This window comes from Diorhabda carinulata, chromosome 2, assembly GCF_026250575.1.
Source record: "Diorhabda carinulata isolate Delta chromosome 2, icDioCari1.1, whole genome shotgun sequence".
NCBI classification, from domain to species: Eukaryota; Metazoa; Arthropoda; class Insecta; order Coleoptera; family Chrysomelidae; genus Diorhabda; species Diorhabda carinulata.
In genome coordinates this window covers 15,031,015-15,044,420 of record NC_079461.1, presented here as the reverse complement: position 1 = coordinate 15,044,420, position 13,406 = coordinate 15,031,015, and the positions used below count along the sequence as shown (strand labels likewise).

The 13,406-nt window shown below is 31.9% G+C and overlaps 1 protein-coding gene across 4 annotated transcripts in view; it reads left to right on the top strand.

Moving 5' to 3' along the window:
- LOC130890698 (uncharacterized) overlaps positions 1-13,191 on the top strand; it is a 46,555-nt gene extending 33,364 nt beyond the window's left edge. For 2 of the 4 annotated variants that reach the window (XM_057794927.1, XM_057794926.1), the window contains exon 6: positions 9,714-10,109. In XM_057794927.1, the coding sequence (XP_057650910.1) occupies positions 9,714-9,917 (204 nt within the window). In that variant the 3' untranslated portion in view covers positions 9,918-10,109. Of the gene's footprint in view, positions 1-9,713; positions 10,110-12,772 lie in introns of those variants that run through there. The other 2 variants (XR_009058777.1, XR_009058776.1) reach the window with 2 other exon arrangements.
- The last annotated feature ends 215 nt before the right edge of the window (positions 13,192-13,406 follow it).

Genomic DNA, 13,406 nt, shown 5'->3' with positions numbered 1-13,406 from the left:
AAACTGCCTTCGCTGTGACGATGTAGGATTTATTAAATTCGTTACTTACCCTTATGGTTTGGTCAACGCCCCTAAAACTATTGCTCGTCTTATGGACATGGTTAAAGATCCGCCACTCCGGTCATATTGCTTCTGTTATTTAGAAGACATTATTATCGCTACTCTTACTTTCTAACTACATTCAAAATAAATTACACCTTAAGCTGCATTCAGCCAATCTCACTGTCAATTAAAAAATGTGAATTTTGTCACGAGTTTTAGGTTTTTAGGTTTCGTTCTTGATAAAAATGGTCTTCGCACAGATGACGATAATGTATCTGCAATTTTGAATTATCCCGTTTAAAAAATCCTGCTAAGATTAAACTTCAAATAGGTCTACTGGGTTGGTACCGTCAATTTATAAAAAATTTTTCTATTGTATGTTCCCCGATTACTGATCTTCTTCATGACATAAAAAAAGGCCAATCTACTTCTTGGATTCCTGAAGCATAGAAAGCTTTTGACAAAATCAAGAAACGTCTTACCTCTAGCCCAATTCTTGCAAGTCCTGATTTTTCTAAGCCCTTTGTAATTCAGACTCATGCTAGTGATACTGGTCTTGGTGCAATCCTTTATAAAGAATGTGATGGTCTCGAACATCCTAGGAAGTATAGTACAACAGAAAAAGAACTATTGGGAGTAATTTTTTGTGTTGAAAAATTCTATGTTGAATGTACTTCTTTCACTCTCGAGACAGATCAGTGACGCTTCATCCCATCCTTTTTCTGAACTTTCTATTGTTGACGTAGGTACTTTTGAACCAGATGCTTGGTATACTTTTATGTTAGAAATGGTCTCATAGAATCCTGATTCGTACCCCACATTTAAGATTGACAATAATATTTTGTACCAACATATCTTTTCGTCTAATCCATTCAATTTCTAGCAACTTATCTAATTGGAAAATCGTTGTTCCTACCCCTAACACAATTGATATATTAAAGTTATTTCATGACAATGAATTAAGTGCTCATTTGGTCATATTTCAAACTATTTATCGTATCTCTGAACTTTATTATTGGCCTAAACATCTGTATAAAGCTACGTTAATAAATTTCCAGTTTGTGCTTCTTATCGCTACGTTAATAAATGTCCAGTTTGTGCTTCTTTCAAAACCCAAAATTTACCCAACGCTGCACTGGTGCTATGGTTCATTATAAGGATATTAATTCTCCATAGCAATGGATTTTCGCAAATTTGATAGGTGCTTATCCAAATTAAAATCTGGTAACAGATTTGTTTGGGTGATTACTGGTTCACTAAATTTTGTCTTGTCCATCCAATGCCTCATGCAACTGCAAAAGGCATTGAGAAATTCATAGAGAACCAAGTTCTTCATTTTGGTGTTCCACAGATTTTCTCTGTTGACATTGGTACTGTTTTCACTTCATCTGTTATCAAGAATCTAACACTGCAGTATAAATTGCAAAATATTTTTTATAACTCTCCTTATCCTCAAGAAAATTACATAGAGAGAACAGATAAGACAATTGTTACAGCTCTATACATGATAATTCGTCTCAAGAATTTGGATACTTCTTTACACAAGGTTGCACAAGTAATTAGAACCGCAAAACATGACGTTGCAGGGTATTCCCCAGCATTCCTAAATTTTGCTCAACACGTTCTCTTTAGTGGAGATTTTTACGACACAATTCCCAAAAATGCGAATAACATAATTAACAGTGGTAATATATTGCAATTGATCAATGATGTTTAAACCTTTCCTTAACTTTTTGTCGAAAATCGAAAAAAGTTGAAAACTGCATTTGGAAAAAATGCAAAACATTACAATTTTCAGAAGAGAGATTTGCAATTTCATGTTGGTGACAGGTTATGGAGAAAGAACTATGTTCTTCCATCCAAATCTAATGAATTTTTAGTTAAATTTGGTCCTAAGTACATCCCTTGTTTTGTCACCAAAGTTATCTCTAAATTAGTTTATGATTTAAAAGATCTTTCTGGTGAAGACCTAGGTAACTGGCATATTTCAGATTGATGAAAATCTTCCTGATAATGATCATTCAGATCAACATTCTGGTATTGCAGACTTATCTAGCAATAATTATAATTTGCGAATCAGATCAGAGAGTGATACTGATCAGTTCAGAAATTTGTTTTTCATTTAGATTTTTGAATAATTATTCTTGCGTGATAATTTTTTTGGTTGAGTATCGACATGTTTCACGAGTATTCCGTGTATCTTATTATTTTTTAGGCAACAACAATATTAGGTTGTGGATAAAAACATTTTTTTGCTTTTATCTAGTAGAATGTATTCTTCTACATTTTACCGCTTATCTTTTATTACCTTTGTGCGAGGTTATATACGAGTATATATTGAAAAATTCTTAGCCTACTATAGAACCAAACAAAATCTCAATGTCAAAATATTTTATTACTCAACATATTCTCCTCTTAATTGGATACATTTATTACAGCGAACCTGCAACGTCCCTAGACCTTTCAAAAAAATTGTTTCTTTTTGCTCTGCAAACCAGACCTCTTCAGCTTTTATTACCTCCTAGTTGGAAAAAAATTTACGAGCTTTTAAACTTTTTTTCAGCTGAGGAAAGAGATGATAGTCGGAAAGAGCTATATCTGGTAAATAAGGGGAGTATTCTAGTAATTCAAACCCTAAATCACGAATTTTTACATGGCAACATGAGATTTGAATGCAGGAGAGTTGTTCTGCAAAAACAAAACACTTTTGGATAGCTTTCCGCGACTTTTCTCTTTAATTTTTTCCCGTAGAGTGATCAGTAATGTCGAATAGTAATCTCCAGTTATTGTTCTACCCTTATCCAAAAAATCAATCAATCCCAAAAAGCTGAACTGTTGCTTTGTTTCTGGATCGTAGAAATGTACCCAAGTCTCATTCATAGTAATAATTCGGTTCAAGAAGTCTACATCGTTTTCAAATCGAGCACAGATCGAACGCAACGCTTCTACCCTTGCACGCTTTTGGTTAACATTCAAACATTTGGGGATCCATTATGCAGCAATTTTTCTCATTTCCAAATTGACGTGAACTATATGATGAACGCGTTCGTATAAAATATTCAGTGTTTCAGATATACGTTTTAGCCCTATTAGACGGTCTGATAAAATCATATCATGAACTGCATATTTTCGGGGACTGACACAGAAACTGGCCTTCCCGATCGGTCATCATCTTCAATGGAAAATGTACCTCTTTCAAAGCTTGCAGTCCAATTTTTCACGGTCACATACATTTGTGTAACTCTGACTTACTTTTTTGACGTCAAACTTTACACTGACACTTCTAATAAGTTATTGTTAGTTGGTATGGTAACGCAATATTTTGTTTCTGCATGGAGCTCAACTAGATATCAATTCATCCTCGTATATAGTTGTCGTGTATAAATAATTTATTGGTTGGTATCGTGAGTACATTATTTTGTATCTTTTGGTTTTTGGGTTTTTTTTGAATCGCCAAAAATTTTGTTCAGTAGAGAACAAATTTCCAAGTTTGGAACAAGTTTGGAACAAATCTTATGCTCAAATATTTTCTGAAATTTCTGGCTATAGGTAAATCTTGGATTCAGTTAATTTTGTAGTAGTCCCTTTTCTTTTTAGTACGTATGTACTGAGAAATAATCTTTTTGCTTGGTTAGGTTTTCGTTCTCAGTATACGCTTCATTTTTGTTTTGATACGAGTATATCAGTTAGTATTTTGTTACGGCATAAATCTTGTTTTTCTCTGTTGTTGACAAACGTATTTTATTAAGATATCTATTATCTATGTGGTTTTAAATACCGCACTTCACGATATCTATATTAGTTGTAGCGAAATGTTTGTTTTCAATTTATTATGTTATGTTCTGATTTTTCAATTATCTTGTAGGGAATGGTAGGAAAGGCATTGCCTTGTTATATTCTCATTTTTTATATTTCTTTACATAGTGATGTGTGAGCCTATATATTTTTTACACTTGCATGATAAATTTCATTATTTTAATCTCTGGCCGTGTTTCTATCTCAACCATCTCTCGCAATAGCATTCCTATGACGGAATTTTTAGAGGTTTTCGCTTTCCTGTTAAGAAATGCTCACGGAGATTTTGTTTTTTTGTTAAGGCCTAATTCTTTGATAGATGTTATACTAGTCTTGTGATATCCTTAAGTGGAACAAAATTTCGGCAGTGTATCATGATGGATCATAACTCCATGAACGTATCGTACCTATGGGGCGCCGTTGTCTGAAAGCAAACGTGTCTTGGTTCCCATATGGGCCTGCACTTTGGATGTTATGGACTGATATGAAAGTTGATTATGAGGACAGTTAAGCACGGCACAAATCAAGACCACTCGCGAGGTTGTTCTAATACAATTAACGGTCTCTAATATTTATAACTCTTGTTAGTATTGTAGCGAATATCACACTTAGTGATTATTATTTTTTTTTGAGAATTATTATAGATATTCTCTTATCTTATCTTATCGTTGAAATGTTAAATTTCATTATATTCTCCTCACCATACCGTATATTTTGTGGAAGTGTTTAACATCTCATATTTTGATAATGTCAACCGTTCCAATGTTTTATTTCATAATTTAGTATTGGAACTGATCAACCTTAATCTTAAGGTTGACATGTTATGTATAGTAATGGGAATATACTTCTATTATAAATATTGTTATACGATTTACTGCATTTTGCTATCAATAGATTAACATTCCTTGAATTTCTTTCTGTTTCTCCGAGGAGAGGGGATGTAACATGTCATACGACTTGTTACGTTTTTCTTCAAACATTTTTGAATCTTTCTTTGTTCACCTATTGTGGCCCAGTAGTCACTTAGGATTTATTTATTCTTACTTTGAGGTTTTGAAGAAATTAATTTATCGACCTTCCACTTCATTCGAGAAATTCAATAAAACCTCGAATTGATTCCAATCCTTCCTCTACCTCTCTACACTTCAAGTAAAAGTCAATTTCAATAGATTTGTGGTGATTTTATTCTTTATATTTGCTGTACTACAACTGCCAGGTTGGCAGTTACCACAGCATGGATACAATCACCAGACTACAAACTCAAACTCAACTCTAACATCTGGGAATCCATTGAGAGTTGCAACCATCCCGGGTTTCCATAAATAAGTCCCAGCCTTCTCTTTAATATATGAATGAGTCTGATTTGTTTTTTAATTTATAATTGCTTTTGTTCGTTGTCTTCTTTTGGATACGCAGTCAATGCGAATTTATTATCTTTTCAATAAATTTATTGGTTGCTGAAACTTTTTTTACTGTTCTTAGTAATAACTATTAATTTGGATAATCGTGTCTGGGAATAGTTTTAGAATTGTTTAATTTTTATTTGTAATTTAGTTCATAAGTTGTTTCCAGATTTTCCGCCTTTTTTATTAATTTTTAACGCCGTTCGTTAAAAAGCTGGTGGCGTCCAATTTAATATTAATTGTTCACCCCATCCAAGTATCAGTTTTTTATACTTTAACTAAGGACGAATACCAATTCCTAATGAAGAGCCTTCTGCCGGGGATTTGGGGTTACACCACTGACTGTGGTGGAATGTTAGGTAAAAGCTGTTATTTAAACCACTTTACAAATAATTCTGCAGTCATATCTTTCTGATTATCAACTGAACAGTTCTTAATTTTTTTAGCGGATTTTAATAAAGCTTAGGCACGAAACCGTCTTTGCTTCCATCGTGTACTATCGTAATGCGTTTCCCTTTTGAACATGGCCCATTCAAACAGCAATTTTCACTATTGTCAACTCAACCGACATCTACTGCACCGTGACTGCCAAACCATATTTCATCTAGATACATTATGTCTATTGGTATTTCGTCTTTATCTGACGCAAATAATCTCGTCGCCATCGAACGATCCTTGACGATTCAGTTATTGCCATCCGTTTATTCAGTTTTTTGTGTTTAAATTATTCTCACTACACCGTGCAATTTCTTTGTCTTCATTTGCCCATGGTCAAAAGAACACCATATTTCTATTTATTTAAAGAAACTTATGAATTAAATGAATCTCACTTAGTAACGCCACTGCTTATCGCAAACTGTCGGTAGGACATTCCGAAGAAACTGTTCTTCGGAAACATAACTAATTTTCGTGAGTCGGGAGCTAAGATCACTAGACTAATTATCTTAGATATTACAGTAAAATAATAACAGCAGCTCTTGCAACAGGAAAAGGACGATTGTAATATTATCAAAATTTCGAGACTCGCCTTTGTCACCGCGTTCATCGTTCAGAAAAAGTTGTGAATAATTACAATCAATATTCGTATGACTGAGATTGAATATTTCATTTCGATCTTTTTAAAATCTGCACTACAGTTTAATGAAAATAAGTTTCCCTCTAGGAGTTATGAAAGAAATATTCCAATCAATAAAACTTCTCATATTTGTTGACAGTTGGAAGTTAAAACTCTTTGATAAGTCTGAAATAAGTAACTTTCGTTTGGAGTAGCTTGAAAGCTTGTCTTATTAAAGAAGAAAAGTGACTCCACGTTGAATCAAAATACTGACCTGAAGTACATTACATGATAAGGAACGGGTCTAGCGGGTAGATGGCTTTGGAAAATACGTGTTGAAATTTCATTCAAAGATATTCAGTTTGGATCGAGAATTAAATGCTGTTTTCAGAAAAATTACAAATACTTTTTTTTGTATTGATTTAATATTCTTTTTTATGCCGAATTATTCGGTTGTAATAGAGAACAAAACAATCAACAGAATAGTTTTGACCAATTGCAAATTTAATTTGTATGAGATAGCGAGGTTATAGAAAATAACATACTATTTTGCATGTGAAAACTTGGGTTAAAATTCCTCATATGACATGAGCTGATCCCTGAAAACTATTAGCAATCAATTTCGGGTACTTGGTAAGGTTCAAAAGTTCCACTTAAATTAACCGAAAGCTACTGCAATTTGCTGTTTGCTGCTTGTCAGAATCATGTGTTTATTTAAGTTGAAAAGCCTTTCTCGTGCGCGAAAAAAGTTATGTTGTAGGTTTGTTGGAATTTTAAAGAAATTAGTCATTATTAACTGAAGTCAACAAAACGAATCGCTACAATTGAAATGTATAAAGTACTAGTGAAAATGCTAGACAAAGAGGAAAAGAATCCGCGACTATATCGTTGATTGAATTGTTCTGTTAAATATATTAGTTGGAATTTAATTGAAAAATTATATTACCCATCAATACCTGGAACTACTACTTATTGTTAGTTGAATGAAGCATAGAAGGATATCAAAAGCTAACAAAGGTGTGTTACATCAGGTTCTTGGATACGTTGTGTGCAGAAATAAAGAAAGAGTGTCCCCAAATATTGATTAAAAGATATTTCTCATCATTTATAAGAACACTTAGTGAATTCAACATATCAGTGAAAATTAAATTGAATGTACTGATATATAACGTGCATTCGAAGCCGAACCTGAAAGCGCAGGATCACAGATTCCCACTCAATCAATGAATTGAAAAAAAATATTGCCATTTAAGAGGTTATGTTAATGATGATGCAAGTAAATCAGACACATTCGAAGACAATATTAACAATAACTTTAGACCTGAAACTTCGAGAAGACTCCATTTTATTCGTCAAAATAACCTCAATGATTTGGAACGAAATCTGGACGTCCCGAAGCAAAAAGCAGAGTGAAATAATGTAAAAAAAGAAATGTACATTATTTTGATCTGTATTTGATCACTCCACGATGGAAACAACAAACCATTTATACCACTTACATACTTAGTTTCTATGAAAGGAAATTATTTAAACCATTGTAACTGTTCTTGATGCACTTACGTATACAGGTTTGTGGTGATTGGACGATTATAGCCATATTAATAGATCTTCAATGTGAGTTTACAAAATATTTTCACGAACTGTCTAACTCACATTGAAGCCGGACCTGTTCGATTATGTTGATGGAATCTGGAGTTTGGTGAACGTGCAGGCTGCAATTCCTAGAATGTGCCAGTTATAAAGCGGTGCCCGTTTTTATAGAATATTGACATCGTGATGTGACTTTTTTTATCGAGACAATTTCTGAGTGGGGCCTTTTTGGTTTGTTCATATTTTGGACCCGAATTATCTAGAAATGGAACGCATGCAAAAATGTATTGATCTTAATGGAGATTTTCATTTGTTTTGAAAAACAATGAAGCCCTATCCAATTATAAATATATATGTATGTAAGTGAATAGTTTAGTGTATTTAGTATTAGTATAAACAATTTCCGTACATTATATTCACCGTGTGTATAAATTCACATCATCGCTAGAAATTGCTTAGATAAATATTAAAAATATAAATGGATCACCAAACATAACATTTTTTAGGCTTGATAGTTATCAATTTCAATTTCTTTAGATGAGTATCAGAGAATAATTTTATCCACAATGACGTGCACTTAACAGAAGGCCTTTTTATTGGACATGACTTGAATAAATTGATTTTCGCTAAACTAAAAAAGATTGGCAATCTGGAAATTATTTTTAGGACATAGTAAACAAGAAGAATGAAAATTATATTACAAAATCTCAATAGAAAAGGTTCTAAAGTCCTATTGCGCCATGTGGTGTCAAATATCACGTAAAATTCGCTTTTTATATACATAATTTGGATTATTTTCAGAAATTCTTATTATTGTTAGTGACTAAGAAGTGGAAATATTCTATAGAGCCATTAGGACTTAAGATATTCACATGCAGTCATTAGGAACCAAAATATGATGGGTGACTACTACTGGTTTCTAAGGAAGAAAATTTTAAGTCATGTGATAGAAGAAAATGATATACCATAATAAGGTTTTACAGTTTGTATGTTTGATCTTCTACTTTGTTTAAGATATGTATATCATCTCAATTAAATTCCAATGGATCGATGTCAAAAAAGTGTGTTTGTAATGCTTTATTAGTTTTGTTTTGTAGTATCTACTAATAAGATAGTCATATCCTCGATCGGTACCTACTATAACCGTAATACTATTAATTTCAAATTATAAGTTGCAAGTTCACTTCTAGACAATAGACATCTAGTTCAGTCTAATGTCATCGAATTGGAAAATATTCAGAGGGAAAAGTCGTGTGTTATTATTATAAAGAATTACACATTTGCGATTAACCAAAGCAGGTTCTCATTTCAAAGGTCCAGTTATAAACTATACACTTAACCAGTACTGATTAGGTTGGTTCATTAGAATAATAATTTCTTTAAAATCACAACAATCATTTAACATTACAACTCCGCTTGCCTATCTTGCTTTGGTTTGTCTTACGGCGAGGCGTTTCGCTTTTATCTAAACAATGTGTCGGTCTCTCCAAATTAATATAGTTTTTGGCTGAACACGTTAAACCCCTTTTCAAAGCTTTTGGACTTTATTAAGTGACCGCAATTGATTGCTGTAAGTTTTTGGGGACAGTTTAATGTTGTGGATAGAACTTTTTACGTTATTTGAGATTTCTTTCACAATTTGAAACGAATGAAAACTGAATCAATTATTAATTAAATTATCATGTTTTTTCAAAACATATGGTTTCATAATTACATATTCTCCAAATTGTGAAAAGTGAAGTTTTGTGAAAAAAGCGAGTAAAAGTCAATATTTTCATAAGTTCAAATATATTATATATTATATCTTTCAATTCATTTGTTTTTTGCAGGAAAGAGAAAAACAACTTCCCCCTCCATTTGCACCATCTACGTCTTTCTTCAACAAACCCACAACTTTAGCACTCTCTCCAAATTCCAACCAATCGATTGGAAACTCCGTCGACTTCAAAAACTTCGAAAATGATTTAAAGAAGTATCTCATTTCTAAGAATTTATCTCCCAGTAACTTCAATAGCAGTAACTTTGAATCGTAAGCGAATATTTCATAGAATCGTTTATACTACGGCTTGATTAAATCAATACTGATGGTAGTGTGAAATTTCAATTTATTATCACCAGCGAATTCATTTATTAACTCATATTTCTCTCGAACTTTCCAACTAAGAGGATGATTGGATCTGGGAACTCAGCTTATTGACAATTTTTTGACTATTTACAGGTAACAAGCTCATATCTTTAGTATTTAAGCAGGGACCTTAAAATTCTCATCTCAACTAACTTGTTTCAATCATAAATTTTGTAATTTCATTATCTTCATATTATATATCTTTCACATTTTTCACAAAATACATGGTCGAATTACATGGATTATCTAGATATCCCTTTAGCCGATTTCTTTATCATTATCTTACTCTTAACAACTCAGGAAGCTAATTTTTCAACTTTCAATCATATTTCAGAGCATGTAGATTTCAACATAATAAGCAAGGGCTTCATTTTTCTTCAAGTCGAACCTTGTGGCTTACATGTTGTATGCTTATCTTGTAATTTCATTATTCTCATTGTCATATATAAGCACCTATTTTTTCATTCGAATCTGTCCCCCGATTGTGTGATTCAATTAAATTTCAAAAAACGCGTATGTCTGAAAATTTCTTCGGAAAATTCAAAAACCAGATAAATATACTAGGTAAATATCAAATTTTTAATGACTGATCTAACAAGTAACTTGGAATTTTTGGAACAGTTATTGACATCCACACTAAATACGTTGTCCACTGCTACAACTATATCAACACACGTAATTACAGTACCTAATGTGCGTTTCGAAAGACAAATTATCGTCTTCAGAGACCTGAGGTAAACAATAGACATAAAAGTTCAATCATGAGTGTTGGTGAAGTGGTAGTAGTTGACTCAAATTGATTTGACAGTGCAACTGAAATAAGATGCAATTTGCAAGGGATATAGGGTTTTATATCCAACACTTGGTTGGTGCACTTCTCTAATTATATCGTAAGAAGGCTCGGTTCGTATATTTTGAGGACTTAATAATGATGAATACCTACTGAAATACACTATTCACACTACCATCACACCAACATTCACAAATACATTGTCAGATGTGCGCTTCGATAACCAAGTTATCGTCTTCAGAAATTGAAGGTAACCTCTAAACGCGTGTCAGATAGTTTAATTAAGAGTGTTGGTATTGTGATAGTGTGAACAGTATGTGAAGAGTATGAATATGGCTCCAGAAAATTCAACTTAGATAATCAATTCTCCTTCATCAAACTCACAAAATTAACTTTATCACTGTGAGCAATATTTAGTAAAACGTTCAGCCATTATTTTCTTGGACGGTAGGATAATAATACGTTTTCTTCTTCTGGAGCCAAAGATATTACAAAAGGCTTACTTTCAAACATCAGCATTTCATTTCTGGTATACTAATAAAAAATCTTACGCAAATCGTCTTGTTTGAATACAAGTAGATATACCTCATACAAACGTAACGCCTCGTACTGCTCTGACATTTTCATAAGAGGTTACTGAGTACTACTCATTCATCTATATCTGTTATCATTCGCTTCATGTGATGAACTTCTCGTATTTTTTTTTCAAATTATGGTTTATGATGATTGCAGTAGTAATCAGGATTCTGGTTTTTTTAGTTTTCATGGCAACAATAGGTATATCGACGTAAGCATTTTGTTCCATCAGTTCTTATTTTCATTGTTTGTAATAGCAATTTCAGTGTAGTTGGATAACTGCTAACTGCTATAAACCACAAGATCTACGGTGAGACCTTATTATCCAATTATACTCTAAAATACTATTTATAACATAGCTATGACAAGTTAAAATTGGAAAACTTACTGTTGTGTTGTATTGTGGCTCCACTATTAGTAGTGTAAAAGATATTCAAAGTAACGTCAATGTTTTTGTTTATCAGTCCCTATAGAAAAAAGTTTATTATTATTTAGTCTGGAAATCTGAGCGACCAATAAATCGATTATTATTGCGATTTAACCATCCATAACAATAACTATTTCGTTTGATATGTCATACCAGACGTTGAGTCTCTGACTTTCATTTCTTCTATGCGTAGTATAGATTTTTATAACGTGTTTTAACATCGCACCAATATCATCAAATATTTTTTGTACTTTGTTATGTAACTACAGCTGCATGTTTTTGATAAAATCTTCGACAAACTACTCTTATACTTATATTGAAATATTTATGAAAGCAATATGGAATATTTGTTAAATATCTGAATATCTCTGGAGTTTGTCATTCAAGATTCACCAATATTTGATTCAAAGCTCATTTTTAATAACAACTGCTTCTGTGTCTGTATTTAAAGTATTTTTTTGGAGCAAATCTTGAGGTACAAAGCTTTATAATAGTTTTGTTTATTTTGTAATTTTTCGAATATTATAATCTTCTATTTTCTTTCTTTACGCATGTCCGTTCTGAATGCTGGATACTCCAACTTTTTATAAGGTACCTATCCATTGTATTTTTTAGTATATGGCACTGTCTTTAGAGAAGGCATACATAAATGCACAAAATTTGACGAATATTAAAAATAATCGAGAGCAAATACCATTTCAGTAAAAGAATTCTCCATGTCAGCTGTAGATGCTACCTGATTCAAGTAGTTCAAAAATACCAATAAATCTGTGTTCTCTTACTAAACATTTTACAGATTTTAATATGTCATTGGTTTGTCTCCATGATATTTTCCAATGGTGAATCACCATCCAATTGGTGAACTAGTTATAGGCCTTAAAATTGTTGATTTTCTTGAACATTTTTTTTAAATTTAGAATATCATTGTAAATAGTGATGAATCGTATTAAACAATCTGATGTAATTACAGGTTTCAGAAAAAAAAAAGATTGATTATTGTACTCTAAAGAAGACCAGCAGCATTCATTTAGTTTCAATAATACAAATATATCATACTTTTACTAAAAATTGTGAAATTTGAGATGTTTTTGAACCGTTATCATTGTGATGAGAGTCATAAAAAAGTTATTACACCCTGAAGTTTCCGTTTTCCTATTGATTCTAATTGGCTTGGAATTTAGAAATTGTATTTAAATGAAAATATTGTAAATAATTATTTGTATAATTGTTATTATACTCCTATTTGTTAAGTGTTATAGAGTAGTAGAACTTTGTGATATTACTTAGGTATAGGGAAAAATTAAGACTATTCAATTGTTTGGTCAATATAAAAATTATTATATATAACATATCCTTTCAAATTTGTCAATAAAAATATATGATTAAACATATAAGCGTTTTATTGAAGGAAATAATTAATTTAAAAAACACATCTTAAATTAACAAATATGGATTGAAAACAAATTGGTGAAGTAATCGGGAAGTCCAAGTAAAATTCATGACGCATAAAGGTAAAAATAATCTCGAAGACAAAATCTTTGATAATCTGAAATATGTTGGGTAAGAAAATACAATGTAATGATAAATATCTTCAATATTTGTGT